The following is a 14,274-nucleotide window of genomic DNA, read 5'->3' on the forward strand; positions in this document are numbered from 1 at the left end:
AACGTAAGTGAGAGGTACCTTTGTAAATTTTACCTTTTTTATAAAATAAAAGTTTTCACTCATATACAATAACAACAACAACAACAACCCAGCAAAATCCCACTAATGAGGTCTGGGGAGGGTAGTGTACCTTACTCCTACCCCGAAGGAATAAAGAGGTTGTTTCTGAAAGACCCTCGTCTCAAGAAAACAAAAAGACAAAAGGATAAAAGGAGACAATATTAGTATCACCACAGCAATCATAGGAAAAATAAGAACACCATGAAATCTAGAAGAAAGATGCAAAGCAAGTGATAGCTAGTAAATAGGTCCTGCACTGAAAAGCGAAATAGTAAGACACAACATTATCACTAGTTATCTTAGACAAAAACCCTGCATGGCTAGTCCCACAATGGTACGAAGTATGGTAAGACTCAACTACTTCCTAACCTACAACCCTAATACTCGACCTCCATATCTTCCTATCAAGTGTCATGTCCTCGGAAATCTGGAGCCTCGCCATATCCTGCCTGATCACCTCTCACCAATATTTCTTAGGCCGCCCTTTACCTCTTCTCGTTCCCTCCACAACCAGCTGCTCACACCTCCGTACCGGAGCATCTAGGCTTCTCCTCTGAACATGTACGAACCATCTAAGCCTCCGTATCATCAATGGGAGCCACGTGCATCTTCTCCCGAATATCATCATTCCTAATCTTATCTATCCTAGTGTGCCCACACATCCACCTCAATATCCTCATTTCTGCTACTTTCATCTTCTAGATATGTGAGTTCTTAACGGGCCAACACTCAGCCCCATACATCATGGTCGGTCTAACCACTGCTTTATAGAACTTACCTTTGAGTATCGGTGGCACTCTCTTGTCACACAGGACTCCAGATGCTAACCTTCACTTCATCCATCCTACCCCAATACGGTGTGTGACATCCTCGTCGATCTCCCATCCCCCCTGGATAACTAAACCAAGGTACTTGAAGCTGCCTCTACTCGGGATGACCTGTGATTCAAGTCTCACATCCACGCCCACTTCCACCAACTCAACCCTGAACTTACACTCTATGTATTCCGTCTTCGTCCTGCTCAGCTTGAAACTCTTAGACTCAAGAGCATGTCACCAAACCTCCAGCCTCTCGTTAACACCGGCTCACGACTCATCAATCAGAACTATGTCATCGGCGAATATCATGCACCATGGCATCTCCCCTTGAATATGGTGTGTCAACGCGTCCATCACTAGGGCGAATAAGAACGGACTGAGCGTAGAACCTTGGTGTAACCCCATTATAACCGGATTTGCTCAGAGTCGCCTCCTACTATTCTAACTCGAGTCTTAGCCCCATCATACATATCCTTAATTGCCATAATATAGGGAACCGACACACATTTTGCCTCCAGGCATCTCCATAGAACTTTTCTAGGTACCTTGTCATACGCTTTCTCTAGGTCAATAAACACCATGTGCAAATCCTTCTTCTCTCTGTACAGTTCCACCAACCACCTAACAAGGTATATAGCTTCTGTAGTCGAACGACCCAGCATGAACCCGAACTGGTTGTCGGATACAGACACTGTCATCCTCGCTTCAACCACCTGCTCCCACACTTTCATGGTATGACTCAGTAATTTGATACCCCTATAATTGTTACAACTATGGATATCACCTTTGTTCTTATACAATGGAACCACCGTACTCCACCTTCACTCATCTGGCATCCTTTTGGCCTTAAAAATAACATTAAACAACCTAGTCAACTAGTCCAAACCTGCTCTCCCCACACACTTCCAAAATTTCACTGGAATCTCGTATGGCCCGGTCGCTCTATCCCTGCTCATCTTACGCATAACTCGCACTACCTCCTCGACCTCGATACTTCTGCAGTACCGAAAGTCACGGTGACTCTCGGAATGCTCCAATTCGCCTAGCACAATATCTCGATCCCCTTCTTCATTCAGAAGGTTATGAAAGTAAGTCTGCCATCTCCTCTTAATCCGGGCATCTTCCATCAATACTCTACCATCTTCGTCCTTGATGCATCTCACTTGGTCCAAATCCCGAGCCTTTCTCTCTCTCAACTTGGCCAGCCGGAATAACTTCTTCTCCCCACCTTTTCCCCCAGTTCCTCGTACATACGACCATAAGCCGCAGTCTTAGCCTCTGTGACCGCCAGCTTAGCCTCCTTCCTAGCTACCTTATACCTCTCCATGCACGCTCGCCTATCATCCTCTCCATGCATGCTCGCCTATCATCCTCTCCTATGCTCACCACTAACTTCAGGTACGCTGTCTTCTTCGCTTTCACTTTACCTTGGACCACTTCATTCCACCACCAGTCTCCTTTGTGCCCACTAGAGACGCACGTCGAGACCCTTAACATCTCTCTCGCAGCCTCCATAATATAGTTTGTTGTCGCTGACCACATAGTGCTCGCGTCACCACTACTCTTCCACGCTCCCATAGCCGACAACCGCCTCTCCAACTCTTGGGCTTTATCCTTAGTTAAGGATCCCCATCTGCTTCTCGGTCTTCCTCGCGCATACCTTTTCCTCATCTTTAACATAATACCAACGTCCATCACCAAGAGCATATGTTGCGTCGTGAGTATCTCACCCGGAATCACCTTGCAATCCTTGAACAACTCTCTGTCACACCTCCTGAGGAGAAGATAGTCAATCTGAGTCTTCGCCGTCACATTTTGAAAAGTAACCAAATGCCCCTCCCTCTTTGGAAAGTTAGAGTTCGCAATCACCAACCCAAAAGATTTAGCGAAGTCCAACAACGATGTACCTCCTCCGTTCCTCTCCCCAAAACCGAAGCCTCCATGCACCTCGCCATAACCACCTACGGTCAACCCAATATGCCCATTGAAATCCCCTCTTATGAATAGCTTCTCAGCAGGCGGAACCTGGCGCACAATCTCATTTAACCCCTCCCAGAAGCGCCGTTTAACCTCCTCATCTAGGCCCACATGCGGCGCATAGGCGCTAACGACGTTTAGGTGCACTCTTCAACCACCAACTTAATAATCATCAATCTATCATTCATTTGTCTAACCCCAACCACAGACTCTCTAAGTTCCCTATCCACCAAGATGCCCACTCCATTCTTACCTTTCTGGACTCCTAAGTACCAAAGTTTATACCCGTCTGCGTCCTTCGCCCTCGACCCTATCCACCTTGTCTCTTGGACACACGCTATATTGACTCTGCTCTTCCGGAGGATCTTCGCCAACTCTATAAACTTACCCATCAAAGTACCTACGTTCCATGAGCCAATTCTCAACCTACAGACACCTTTGTTCCCTTTACCTCCCTTGCATCCCTCCCCACACCCTAACCCATGCCCTACCTCCCGCCCCACCTCCCGCCCCACCTCCCGCCTCACTCATATATAAGTGGTATATAAAATGTAGCGAACCTAGTCAAAATTTTTAGTTTAGCAGTTAAGATTATACATGAAAAGACACAAATGACCATTGATTTAGTGAGTTTTTAAGGGCTTATAGCTTCTAAAGACAAAGAAAAGTTAACAGTTTGTTCGTTCAGTTTTCTCATTCAAGGGACGCAAATGATGTTTAGTAAAGATGGTCTAAGGCTAATATAGGTGCAAATTACCACTTATTCACTCTTGCTTTAGTCATGTACTCGTTCTAACGTCTAGCTTCATTGTATTACCGGCTAAACCGTTAATAAAATTGGGCAAACCAAAATCCGAACTGATAATCCAATTGTCAAATAACACAAAATTGTTATTTAACCATTACCCAATAACCCGATATTAATAATCCAATAAGCTTTTATTGATTTCGGGCTATCGATTTTACCCGATATATGCTCAGCCTTAGAGCAGAGGTCCCGAGAAACATCCAAAAAGAATAACACAGTTCTACATTTAGAAACAACTTAGCATTTCCTAGAAAGCTATGATAACCACATGTTTACGGCCACAAGTCTCAAATTTTAAATCAATGGTTTCAATAGTTTCATGATTTTCTTAAACTCCATTTTGATTTAAACCGTCACTTAAATTAAAACTGGGTAGTAGATTAACAAATCAAAACAGCACAAGACAAGCATGAGTTGGTACCTGTGGCATTGTAGTACGTGTTGCGGGAGGATTTATCAAAACGGGTTCACAGTATAGTGAATTAAGGAAAACTAAGAAACTAAAGCAATACAAAGATAAGGCACAAAAACGGACCCCAATAAAACTAAGGCTGGAACAAGAAAGGCATTAAATGCGAATAAATTCACTTTTTCGTCCATTCAAGCCAAAATGCACACATGATGACATGAATAGTCACAAAACGAACCCTTAGAGCGCAAAACAAACAATTTAAGATTCCAATGGGACCCTTGCAGCTGGTAAGCATGTTCACCATGAGGTGACTGGTTCTCATTTATAAGATGGTAGAAGTAGAAATGTATAAATATAATAATGGAGAAATTTGTCAAAAAGTTATTCCTTTCGATTTTACTCCATCACTGTCATGTCAAGACCAGGTAATCCCTCCCCCCTTTTACGCCATCTCTGTCATATGAAGATGGAAATTATGTCAAGAACAGGTTATTAAGTCATATGAAGGAAAGTATGTTGTTAGATGCTGAAAATTTATGACAGAAATTAAGGTAAGGAAATTACTATTGGCAATAGATTGTGCAAGAATATTAAACACAACTTACAACCAACAAATCTGTCCGTATGGAGCGGACAAAACTCCCAGATACTAATATTGACAAACATTCACAATGCCCTTAAAACTAATCCTGACTAGATATTTATAGAATACATATTGTTTAAAATAACAAGAAAAATGTAAAGCCTAATCAGATAGTAGGTTGGAATATTTGGTAACTGCTGGAGAGAATTAATGAGGCAGTTTCTTCATGCTGGAGGGAAGTTGGACTTGGTCAAAGCTGCACAAATCTTACTTCCTCTTTCACGTCTTCTTCTAAAATAAGTCTTCAAAGGTGGGATTGTATCATATGTCAAGACACATTTGCATGAGGTTGCGTTGGCAGGCCAGTATTTACTCAATATTTCATAAGCCTGGAGTCCCATGGTCAAAGAACAACACATGCCGTTAAGATTTTTCAATCCCCCAGCCTCTTCGATCCGCTTAGCATAAATATTAGTGCAGTCAGGTCCCTTGTGCTTTTCCCCATACATGTTTTCTACTCCTTTTAGACTGATGGTGCAAATTATTTTATTACCAAAAACGTTAAGATAATGACACAGAGGACCTATGCAGCAATCCACCAATTCACTAAAGCCAAAAGCACGAAAAAAACATCAGAGTTGGTAAAAATATCAGTATACCAGAGAGATGAACCGAGAAAAAGAGGTCTCAGACTTGATGTATGACTCATCACTGATACTGATAATAGCATTTGAAATTGCAGCAGCAGCAACGTCCATTTGTCTAGCCTTAGCCAGTTGGCGTAGACGGTCTATTAATCCAGCAGCATCAACTACAGCCTGCTCAAAAATTACCGACAACTATTTAGATAAATGGCTACGTAGAGAAGGTTTCATCAACTGAAAAGTCGATCATTAAAAGAAAAAAAATTGTGGGTGGGGGTGGGGGTGAGGGCTATGACAAAACATATCCACAACTCAAAAATCCAATTTCTATTTCCAACTACACCAACTATTTCACTCTCATATCCAGCTACTTGAGAGTTCTTTCTATTTTGCATCCCTAATGTATGCACTATTTTTTATTCACACCCTTATCCTTTTATTTTTTATGATTTACCCCCTAACCTTTTCATTTCTTTTAAGGGAAATAGCAGCTTTTGTCCCTGTGTTATTGCCTAATTCCAGTTGTTGTCCCTGTGTTATTTGGTTAGCACATTTAACCTTTAAGTAAACAAAATGACCGCTTATATTTGGTTTACTAACGGAGACTAACAGTTCAAACAAAATGTCTACTACTGGTAACGGCAGTTTGGGTATTACCGCTAGAACATTTTTAAAAAGACCCAATTATACGAAGAAGAAACAATTAGAACTCTTTCCATGGTTATCTTCCCTCACAACCATATACCAGCCCTCCTGTCTTCTTCCATTTGGATGCGAGTTAATTCTGATCCATTGATTCTTAACGCGATGCTTAATTCTACTAGTCTTTCTTCTAGCTAAGCAGCATTCACAGTATCAGCTCAATGACATCCACTTAGCAGTTAAAAATGGAAAGATTTTATGGTTAATAAGAGTTTCACTAGACAATGCCTTGACACATCTAAACTAGAGCAGAAAAAGAAAGAGTTCTAATAAAACACAAATCTTTCAGCATAGAAAGAATCAATCTTTATAACCAAAAAAATAGCAAACTCCGAAAATGGGCACTTTAAAAATGAAAACTTGTAGAACACCAACACAAACAGGCAATGGATTTCAGCCAGTGTTATCAAAGGCGAAAAGCGCAAAAAAGCTTTACGGTCCTTTTGGGGCTTTAAGCGCAACTAAAGCGTGAGCTTTAACGAAAAAGGCGCAACTGAAGAAAAAGTAAAAATATGTATATGTAGTCCAAGACTAATAATTATAAGCATGAATAACAAATATATGGACAAAGAAATTAAAAAAAAATTACGATAAAGCGAAATATCAATTCAGCCAACATACCTTTGCCCGTTGACTCCTCCCAAGAGTAATATATGCTATACACAGGCATACCAACCTTTCCTCTTTTCGTCTATCTAACAAGTCCGACAGGCAATGAAGGACGTCACGGCCATAAATGCTACGGGCTTTCATCAGTTCCTTACAAAATTCAGATCTTCACTTGGTTAGTAGGGAAAAAGGCATGTTTTACAGTCTAATTTGCAAGGAAGAAGAATGCCCATTGACAGCAAATGCTCTCTATGTGAAGAGCAACCCAAGGACACAAACAACCTATTTCTACATTGCAAAATCACTGCTCAATTGTGGGATATGTTTTTCATCATTTTGGGCTTAAACTGGACAATGCCTAGAGATATTTAGTTCGGAAGTTTACAAACACATCTTTGAGTGCTGAAGATGCTTTTCAACCTAAATCCAGACGACTCCAAGTTTTTCTTTCTTTTTTTTTTCTTTTAATCAAGGACATGTTTCTTATTACCAACTTACATGCATAGATATTTTGTCCCAAGATCAAATCAAGATCTAAAAAGGCTAAGTTAGTGAATACCAATTAGAAAAAAAATAAAACATAATGTAGCCAAAAAATGCAGCCTAGATGGCCAGTGCTGGAAGGTGGACTTGCCCATGACTTGAAGATGGCAAAGAACCTATTTTCACATCAAATGGTGGGCAGCTTTACCAAATGGGTGGGTTCTTCGGAGGCTATTAGAAATTAAGCAGTAAACACATCAAATTTGACATTGAATCAGGAACATGCTGAATTATAATCTCACTACATATTGTTTAAGATGTTTCTACCTTTCAATCATTTTATCTTATCTTAATTTGTTCCTTTTTTCATTGATTAGTTCATCAAAGTGTTTGGGTTCAACCACAAAAGCTCCTAAAGACCCGCATACCTCTTTCTGGCTGTCATCTCCTCGGCAAATACTTGAAAGGATATGGATGGCAGGGGCGATTACAGAAGGAGAAAGATCGAATGGCGTATATATCAGATACAATCGTAGTAAGCTAGCTATGAAAAAGTAGGTTAAATGAGGAAAATAAAAACACTCCACTCACTCTAAGAGCTTAAGCAGCACCGGAAAAAAATACGCCTCAAAGACGTCCCTAATAATATCACTCTGGCTCACAACAGAATGACTGATGCTACTTTTGCTATTGCAATATGCCCTTAAGTTCACATCAATACCACCAGAGAGGTAATAAAGTGCCCAGCATGCGTTTCTCAGCACCTCTCGATCATCATTTGAAGCAACAAGGAAACAAAGAGATTGGATTGCTGGTTTCACCTGACAATTGAATTGTAATCAGTATTGTTTTGCACCAAATAATTGCAGACGCAGAAAAATTTCAACAGTAATTAACAGACCTTCACAAAAGGCACTTTTGGTGTGCCTCTAGAAAGCACTGATATAGTCTGCGTGGCTTTTCTCAGCAATAAAATGTTGCAACAGGTTAAAATATGCAGTAAATTATCCAAAGCCATGCACATAAGAACATAACCACGACCTACAGGGGAGAGAGCAACAATTCCCAGTTTCTCCATCGCCTATAGTTGGAAGGAAAAAACAATCAGTCTGCTAATAAGCATATCTTCAGTCTATACAAAAGAGGGGTATGCCAATTTAAAACATACCTGCTCACAAACATTTTCAGCTGGAAAACGCAGAAGATTTAAAAGAATTACCACCAAGTTTCTATCAATCACCAAATCAATTACCTCCCTCATATCAGGAATACTGTCCATGACAGCGTTAGCAGCTTCAAGCTATGACCCAGAAACCATAAGAATAAAGCAGGTGTGAAGCTACAACCAGAAGACACTTTAAGGTGATCAACACATAACTCTCTACCTTGAGCACAAATGAATCCTCTCCCCGTAGAATTTCGTCAAGTAGAGGAACAACTATACCAGACTCTAGAGCATGTACTAGAAAAGTGACATCTGTTAATAAAAATTTGAAAGTGATATGCGAGTTTAATAAAATCAGCAAAAGCGAAGCTGGAGCAGTCTTAGCCATACCGTCATTGAACAATATTCGGAGTTTTTGGATTGCCCACATCTTCTTCTCCTCCTCCTGAGACTCAAGACCTTCAACTATTGATGAAAGTTTTTGCTGGAAACCAACAAAGTTGACAGGAAGACCCTCCTCGGCACCACTTGTTAGCATAGACATCTTGGTAAAATTCCTTTAAAAAGTGAAAACTGCAAGAAAGATAATAGGTAGTATTACGGAAAGAGTACCCTTGAAGGGAAGGGAAGTGAGGAAGATAATTGAATGGATATAACTAACGGAAAACAAGAAGAAGCAAAGAGTTAACAGTACTACCGGAAAACACCTAAACGGAGCAAACAGCTACAAACACAACACTAAAACGAATGCAGGGATGGGCTGATTAAAATGTCAAAAACAACAACTAAGAACCCCTAAGAACACTGACACCCAAAAGGACTTGCAACGATGAATTATACTATTAAAATTCTTAGGTCAAATCGACGTTTGACGAAACTCAGGACACTGTTAAGGCATGGGTCCTTCGACTCAACCCTAAGAACCCCTTGGACTGAAGACTTCAGCGATGGATTTAATGGGTTTTGGTCGAAATAGGTTGATAGCGAAATTAGGACAAATTAGCAGAGAAAGAAGAAGAAGAAGAAAAATAGCGCAGTAACAGAAGAAAAATAGTGCAGTAACAGAAGAAAAAAGATGGCTATCCAGAGCAGAGAAGAAGAACATCATACCTGGAACTTAGCCTCAAGAAAAAAGAAGAGCTTCTTCAAAACCAGGGTGTTTAAAGGTCGGGTTGGTAGGCGGTGGACCAAAAAAAATCTGCGTTAGCGGGTTGTTAGCGGGCCGTATTATTTTGGATTTTTTTTGTCCGTCCGGATTCGGACTTAGAGGGTTATTAGCGGACTGTTAGCGGGTTGTTAGAGGGCTGTTAGCAGGTTGTTAGCGGGCCATGAATTTTTTTTTTAAGTAAATTTTATTTTTCTTATTCAATGTTATTGATACTTAACTACTTAAGTGTTTGTAAACTTTTAAGACTTAGAATTAAACTTTGAAGTTTAAAATTTGAAATTTAAAATTTGAATTTTATAATGTTAAAATTAAAATTTGAAAGTAAGTGGCTACAAAAAATTATTTAATAAGACCTATATGTAAGGATCAAGCTCCGAAGACTTTCATTTGATATTTTTATTGAATAATATATAATATTTCAAATTAAGTTGCAAGTTCTTTTTTGATTTTGTTATTTTTGAACTTGCAAATTAAAATTTTACAACAATTATAAAAAAATAAATAGTACATCACATGCTTTGCATCATTTTTGTAAGTTCATCCATGTCAACATGAGGTTTTTGGTTTTCGGTATTGGTTGAATCGGAACCATAAACCATTATATCTCCAATTTCTTGGTCCTCCGCTTCATCTACCTCGTCACGCCCTTGATTTCGTCGTTCTGATCTTATCCAATCTCTGAAGCACACTAGAATTTCCAAAGCGTTGTTACCCAATGAATAACGGGTATCTCCTAGTTGCTGCCTTGCTTGGCTAAATGCGCTCTCTAATGCGACTGTTGAAATCGTCACATTTAGCACGTCTCGAGCCATGGCCGAAAGAACAGAAAATTGATTTGAGTTGCTCCTCCACCAACCCAATGGTAGAAATTCCTTTGTGCGGGGCTCTGCTGACTTTTGCAAGTAGAATTGAAGTTCATTGTTATTCCTGCTACTGGTTTGTTGATTGCTTGATGCTCCCCTATTGTAGACCAAATCAAATAATCTTCAACACCATCATTATCATCCAAAGCACTGGTCCCAGATATTGAAACTGAACTTGAAGGAATATTTGCATCTACAGCAGAAGAAGCATCAACAATGTTAGCATAATAATTATATAATGTTTCTAAATGTTTGTGTAGATAAGAAATACAAGTGTCAATATGAGGAGTTTAAGTTGGTCCATAAAAAAAATAAAAAAAAGTTAATAAACGGGCTGAACCGGGCTGTAGCTCGTTAACGGATTAACCAGCTGAACCGGATTGTAGCCCGTTAATAACCCGTTAATGGGCTTAGCGGATTCCGGTGCACCGCTATCAAAAAATTATTCGTTTGAAACCTGCTCCCTACCCAACCCGTCCCAGCCCGCCCCCAAGTTATAGTACCGGGCTGAATCGGGCTGGACCAAACTGAACCGGGCTGTAAACGGGTTAGCCCGGCCCGATTAACAGGTATATTCAAAACCCTAGGTCAAGTCGGGGACAGCCAGGGACTTTTGTAGTCCAAGAGTTTCCAATAAAATATTAAACTTTTCAAATAATTACTTCAGGTCCTCACCTTATATTTTAAAGACAATTTTACTTTTTGTTCTAATGGTCTTTAAAAGCTGTTAGAACCTCCTACCCTAACTTTCCACTTTGAGGAATTGGGAAGCGGAAAGTTAGGTAAGGGATTCTAGAGAGAGACAGGGGCAGCAACTTCTCTCTAACTTTATCTTTTTTTTTCGATATTCCCAATTTGCATTCTAAAAGCAACAAACGGTCACTTAGGGTAAATGCCCCCAATTCCACCTCCGAGAAAGGTCTCGGACCCCACCGGCACCGCCGGAACCCACCGGCACCGCCGGAACCCTCCAACAGGCAATATGTTATTTTTCCCCCACTGATTCACCCTAATGCCCCTACTCCACAAATGTTCCGCCACCAAATCGGAGGCCCCATGATTACTGAAAACAATCATCTTGGTGATAATCCACTAAAGTATGCATCTGCTATTGGAGGTGCCGTTAGTATTTCAAAGAAGAATGTCTATTTCAAGCACATGCCATATGAGATTTTATCAGGAAAGGCAGTAGTCAGTTTCACAAAAGAAGAACATGAGATTTTGGCAGAGACTTGTCGTCTAACTATTGTGGGAAATTCTCTAGAACCAGACCAATCATCGAAATAATTCGTTCTGAGTTTATTAGAACGATTCCGCTCAAAGGTGCTGTCAAAATCGGTGTGTATAATTTGAAGAATATTTTCATCAATTTAGAAGAAAGTAGTGGAATTAACAAGGAGCAAGATACCTCAACTATGGAGGTGGAGATTAGAGATGAAGAAGGATGGACCACTGTAGGCAAAAATAATGGGAGGAAGATGTGCAGAAATAACAACAAAAATCTTCTTCTTTCAAGGGAGCTAGCAGAAATTCAAAATCTTCCAAAAAAAAAAATACATAAAGGGTCATATGAAAATAATGCTACTAATCCAGAATCACAAGGGAAAGAACAAATTTTGACTACTGATATAATCAAGCAACCCCCGGTACTTACGGAAGAAGTAAGGAGCCCGAATGATCAAATGAAAGGCACTTCTACTAGGAAGGTCAGAAGGCATAGGAAGTCCTCCTTTTGAGAAAGTGGTTCCTCCTTATGAGAAAAAGAAGAAGCAATCTGGAAGTGAAAAGTGCAAGAGTATAAGACTATAATCAATCCCAACAATGGAATGTTGAAACATACGACCTTGTCAAGACAAGAGTGAATGGTTAAAAAAACTTGTCTATACAAGCTTCCTCCATGATTGTGAGGCCTCCAGAAGATCCGGATGGGAACCAAGGTTTAGCTAATAACACGAAAGTTTACAATTCGATTGTTCTCACTGGTGATTCCTCTAGAATTAGAGTTGAGGAGCATTATAAGTTTAATGATGTAAATATGGAGAATGCCCGTATTAAGTCTGGTTCACGGCTTGATGACAATGAAGTGGATAAATACTCCCACTTTGAATCTGAATCATAAGAAGAGGTAGAAGAGACTCAGTTCCAAAAGGTGCAAGCCTCCTTATCTGAAAATGAAGTTGATGTCATAGTCAAAAATTGCATGGAAGTAGATCCTGGAGCTGACTTGAATTTAACTCAAGAGCATAACAAGATTGCTGAGGTCAACAATCTATCTCCCAGGGGTCTAGAAAGAGGGAAGACTAGTTGGTCCAACTCTCAAAAGACTATCTCTATCAAAACTCAAAACATAGTTCCCTGCATAAATCTTTCAAATGATTGACACTCTTTCGTGGAATATAAGGAGTATTAGAACTCAAAATGCCTTTGATTGACTCAAAACTCTCAAAGACCAATATAAAATCTCCCTCATTTGCCTGCAAAAACCTAAAGTGAGAGTGGGTTATATGAACTGTTACATGAGACAACTCAATATGAATGGATGCTACTCAAATGTTAACAATAAAATTTGGTCTTCTGGTCCAGTGATTTTGTTGTTGATATTGTCAAAGACACTGATTAACTAGTAGCTTGCAAAATATCTCATATTTGTACAAATACTCAATTCCACTGTTCATTTGTTTATGCTAAATATAGGACAATTTTGAGGAAGGATCTTTGGACTGACCTGCTCAATCTATCCAACACTCTTACAGGTTATTGGGCTATGATGGGTGATTTTAATGTTATCACAGCTCCAGAGGAAAAAAGAGGAGGCAATTTCTATAGAATCAACAAGAGTTTTGACTTTCTAGAATGCCTAAGGGAATGTGGTATGCAAGGTATCTTGGCAATGTGATTACATGGTGTAATAACATGGGAGCTCCCAATACTATATGGAAGAGACTTGATATGATGGTTTATAACTCACAATGGTATGAATTGTATGGTAGGACTACTGTTACCCACCCTGCTAATACATATTCTGATCATGTGCCACTTCTTATCCAATTCAGCTTTATTAAAAAGGTTAATGTAAGGTACTTTAATTTTCTCAATTTCTGGCCGGATCATGAGGATTTCTCTAATGTCGTCAAAAGTATATGGGAAGAGGATATCCAAGGTAATCCTCTTTGGTCCTTATACCAGAAGCTTAAAAGGACTGCCTCCAAACTCAGTTCCTGGTCAAGAGAAGCTTATGGAGACATTCATGAAGAACCTAGAAGACTCGAGCGAGAAATTTCTAACCTTGAAATGATTCTGATGAATGATAACAGCGGGGGCAATAGAACCAAGTTGTACAAATCAAAGGCTGAATATATTAGATATCTCAAAATTCAGGATTTTATATTGAGACAGAAAGCTAGAGTTAAATGGCTCTCTGAAGGTGATTCTAATACTTCTTACTTTCATAATGTGATCAAGGATAAAAGAAGGAAATTGGGCATCAACAAGATTCAGAATGAATATTTACAATGGGTGGAAGGAACTAAAGAAGTCTCTGAAGTTGCATCGAGATATTTCCAGGGAATTTTTAGTCAGAAACCTGAGTATAATGACTACTCTAAATTGAATATTATTGACCCAGTTGTTTCAGAGGATATTAATAAAAATTGATTGCTTTTCCCACAGAGGAAGAGTTGAAAACATGAGTTTTCTCTATAGGCTCAAATAGTTCTCCTGGCCCTGATGGATTCACTGCTAAATTCTTCCAATCTTGTTGGTCTATTGTTTCCCCTGATATTATCCGCTCTTTCAAATCTATTTTTTGTGGTGCTAACATTTCTAAGTGGTTTACTCATACTTGTATAATTATGCTTCCTAAAGTCCCTTTTCCCCAATATTTTAATGATATTAGACCTATTAGTCTTTGCAATATGATAAGTAAGATTTTTGCTAAACTCCTTAACTCTAGACTAAGTTTTATTTTACATGACTTGATCAG

At 39.5% G+C, this 14,274-nt stretch overlaps 3 protein-coding genes across 9 annotated transcripts; 1 reads left to right on the plus strand and 2 right to left on the minus strand.

The window, feature by feature from the left end:
- Positions 1 to 2,186: 2,186 nt before the first annotated feature.
- Positions 2,187 to 3,102, minus strand: LOC138898030 (uncharacterized). Its single transcript, XM_070184061.1, has 2 exons — positions 3,053 to 3,102; positions 2,187 to 3,003 (listed from the first exon to the last, which is right to left on the minus strand). Exons 1-2 carry the CDS (start codon positions 3,100 to 3,102, stop codon positions 2,187 to 2,189), a joined length of 867 nt encoding a protein of 288 aa, XP_070040162.1.
- Positions 3,103 to 4,621: 1,519 nt separating this feature from the next.
- Positions 4,622 to 9,453, minus strand: LOC104104196 (importin subunit alpha-1-like). Of its 7 annotated transcripts, none has more exons than XM_070182687.1 (9): positions 9,372 to 9,453; positions 8,482 to 8,834; positions 8,265 to 8,396; positions 7,998 to 8,177; positions 7,688 to 7,917; positions 7,525 to 7,555; positions 6,626 to 6,763; positions 5,352 to 5,476; positions 4,622 to 5,264 (listed from the first exon to the last, which is right to left on the minus strand). In XM_070182687.1, exons 2-9 carry the CDS (start codon positions 8,803 to 8,805, stop codon positions 4,883 to 4,885), a joined length of 1,542 nt encoding a protein of 513 aa, XP_070038788.1. In that variant the 5' UTR covers positions 8,806 to 8,834; positions 9,372 to 9,453; the 3' UTR covers positions 4,622 to 4,882. The 7 variants fall into 7 exon arrangements, with proteins under 7 accessions (XP_070038788.1, XP_070038787.1, XP_070038791.1 ...); XM_070182686.1 differs by lacking the exon at positions 9,372 to 9,453 and adding an exon at positions 8,959 to 9,353; XM_070182690.1 differs by lacking the exon at positions 9,372 to 9,453 and having other exon boundaries at positions 8,482 to 8,546; positions 8,652 to 9,353.
- Positions 9,454 to 13,145: 3,692 nt separating this feature from the next.
- Positions 13,146 to 13,946, plus strand: LOC138898031 (uncharacterized). The gene has a single exon (XM_070184062.1). It carries the CDS (start codon positions 13,146 to 13,148, stop codon positions 13,944 to 13,946), a length of 801 nt encoding a protein of 266 aa, XP_070040163.1.
- The last annotated feature ends 328 nt before the right edge of the window (positions 13,947 to 14,274 follow it).

The sequence above is a fragment of the Nicotiana tomentosiformis genome, chromosome 8 (assembly GCF_000390325.3).
Source record: "Nicotiana tomentosiformis chromosome 8, ASM39032v3, whole genome shotgun sequence".
NCBI lineage: Eukaryota > Viridiplantae > Streptophyta > Magnoliopsida > Solanales > Solanaceae > Nicotiana > Nicotiana tomentosiformis.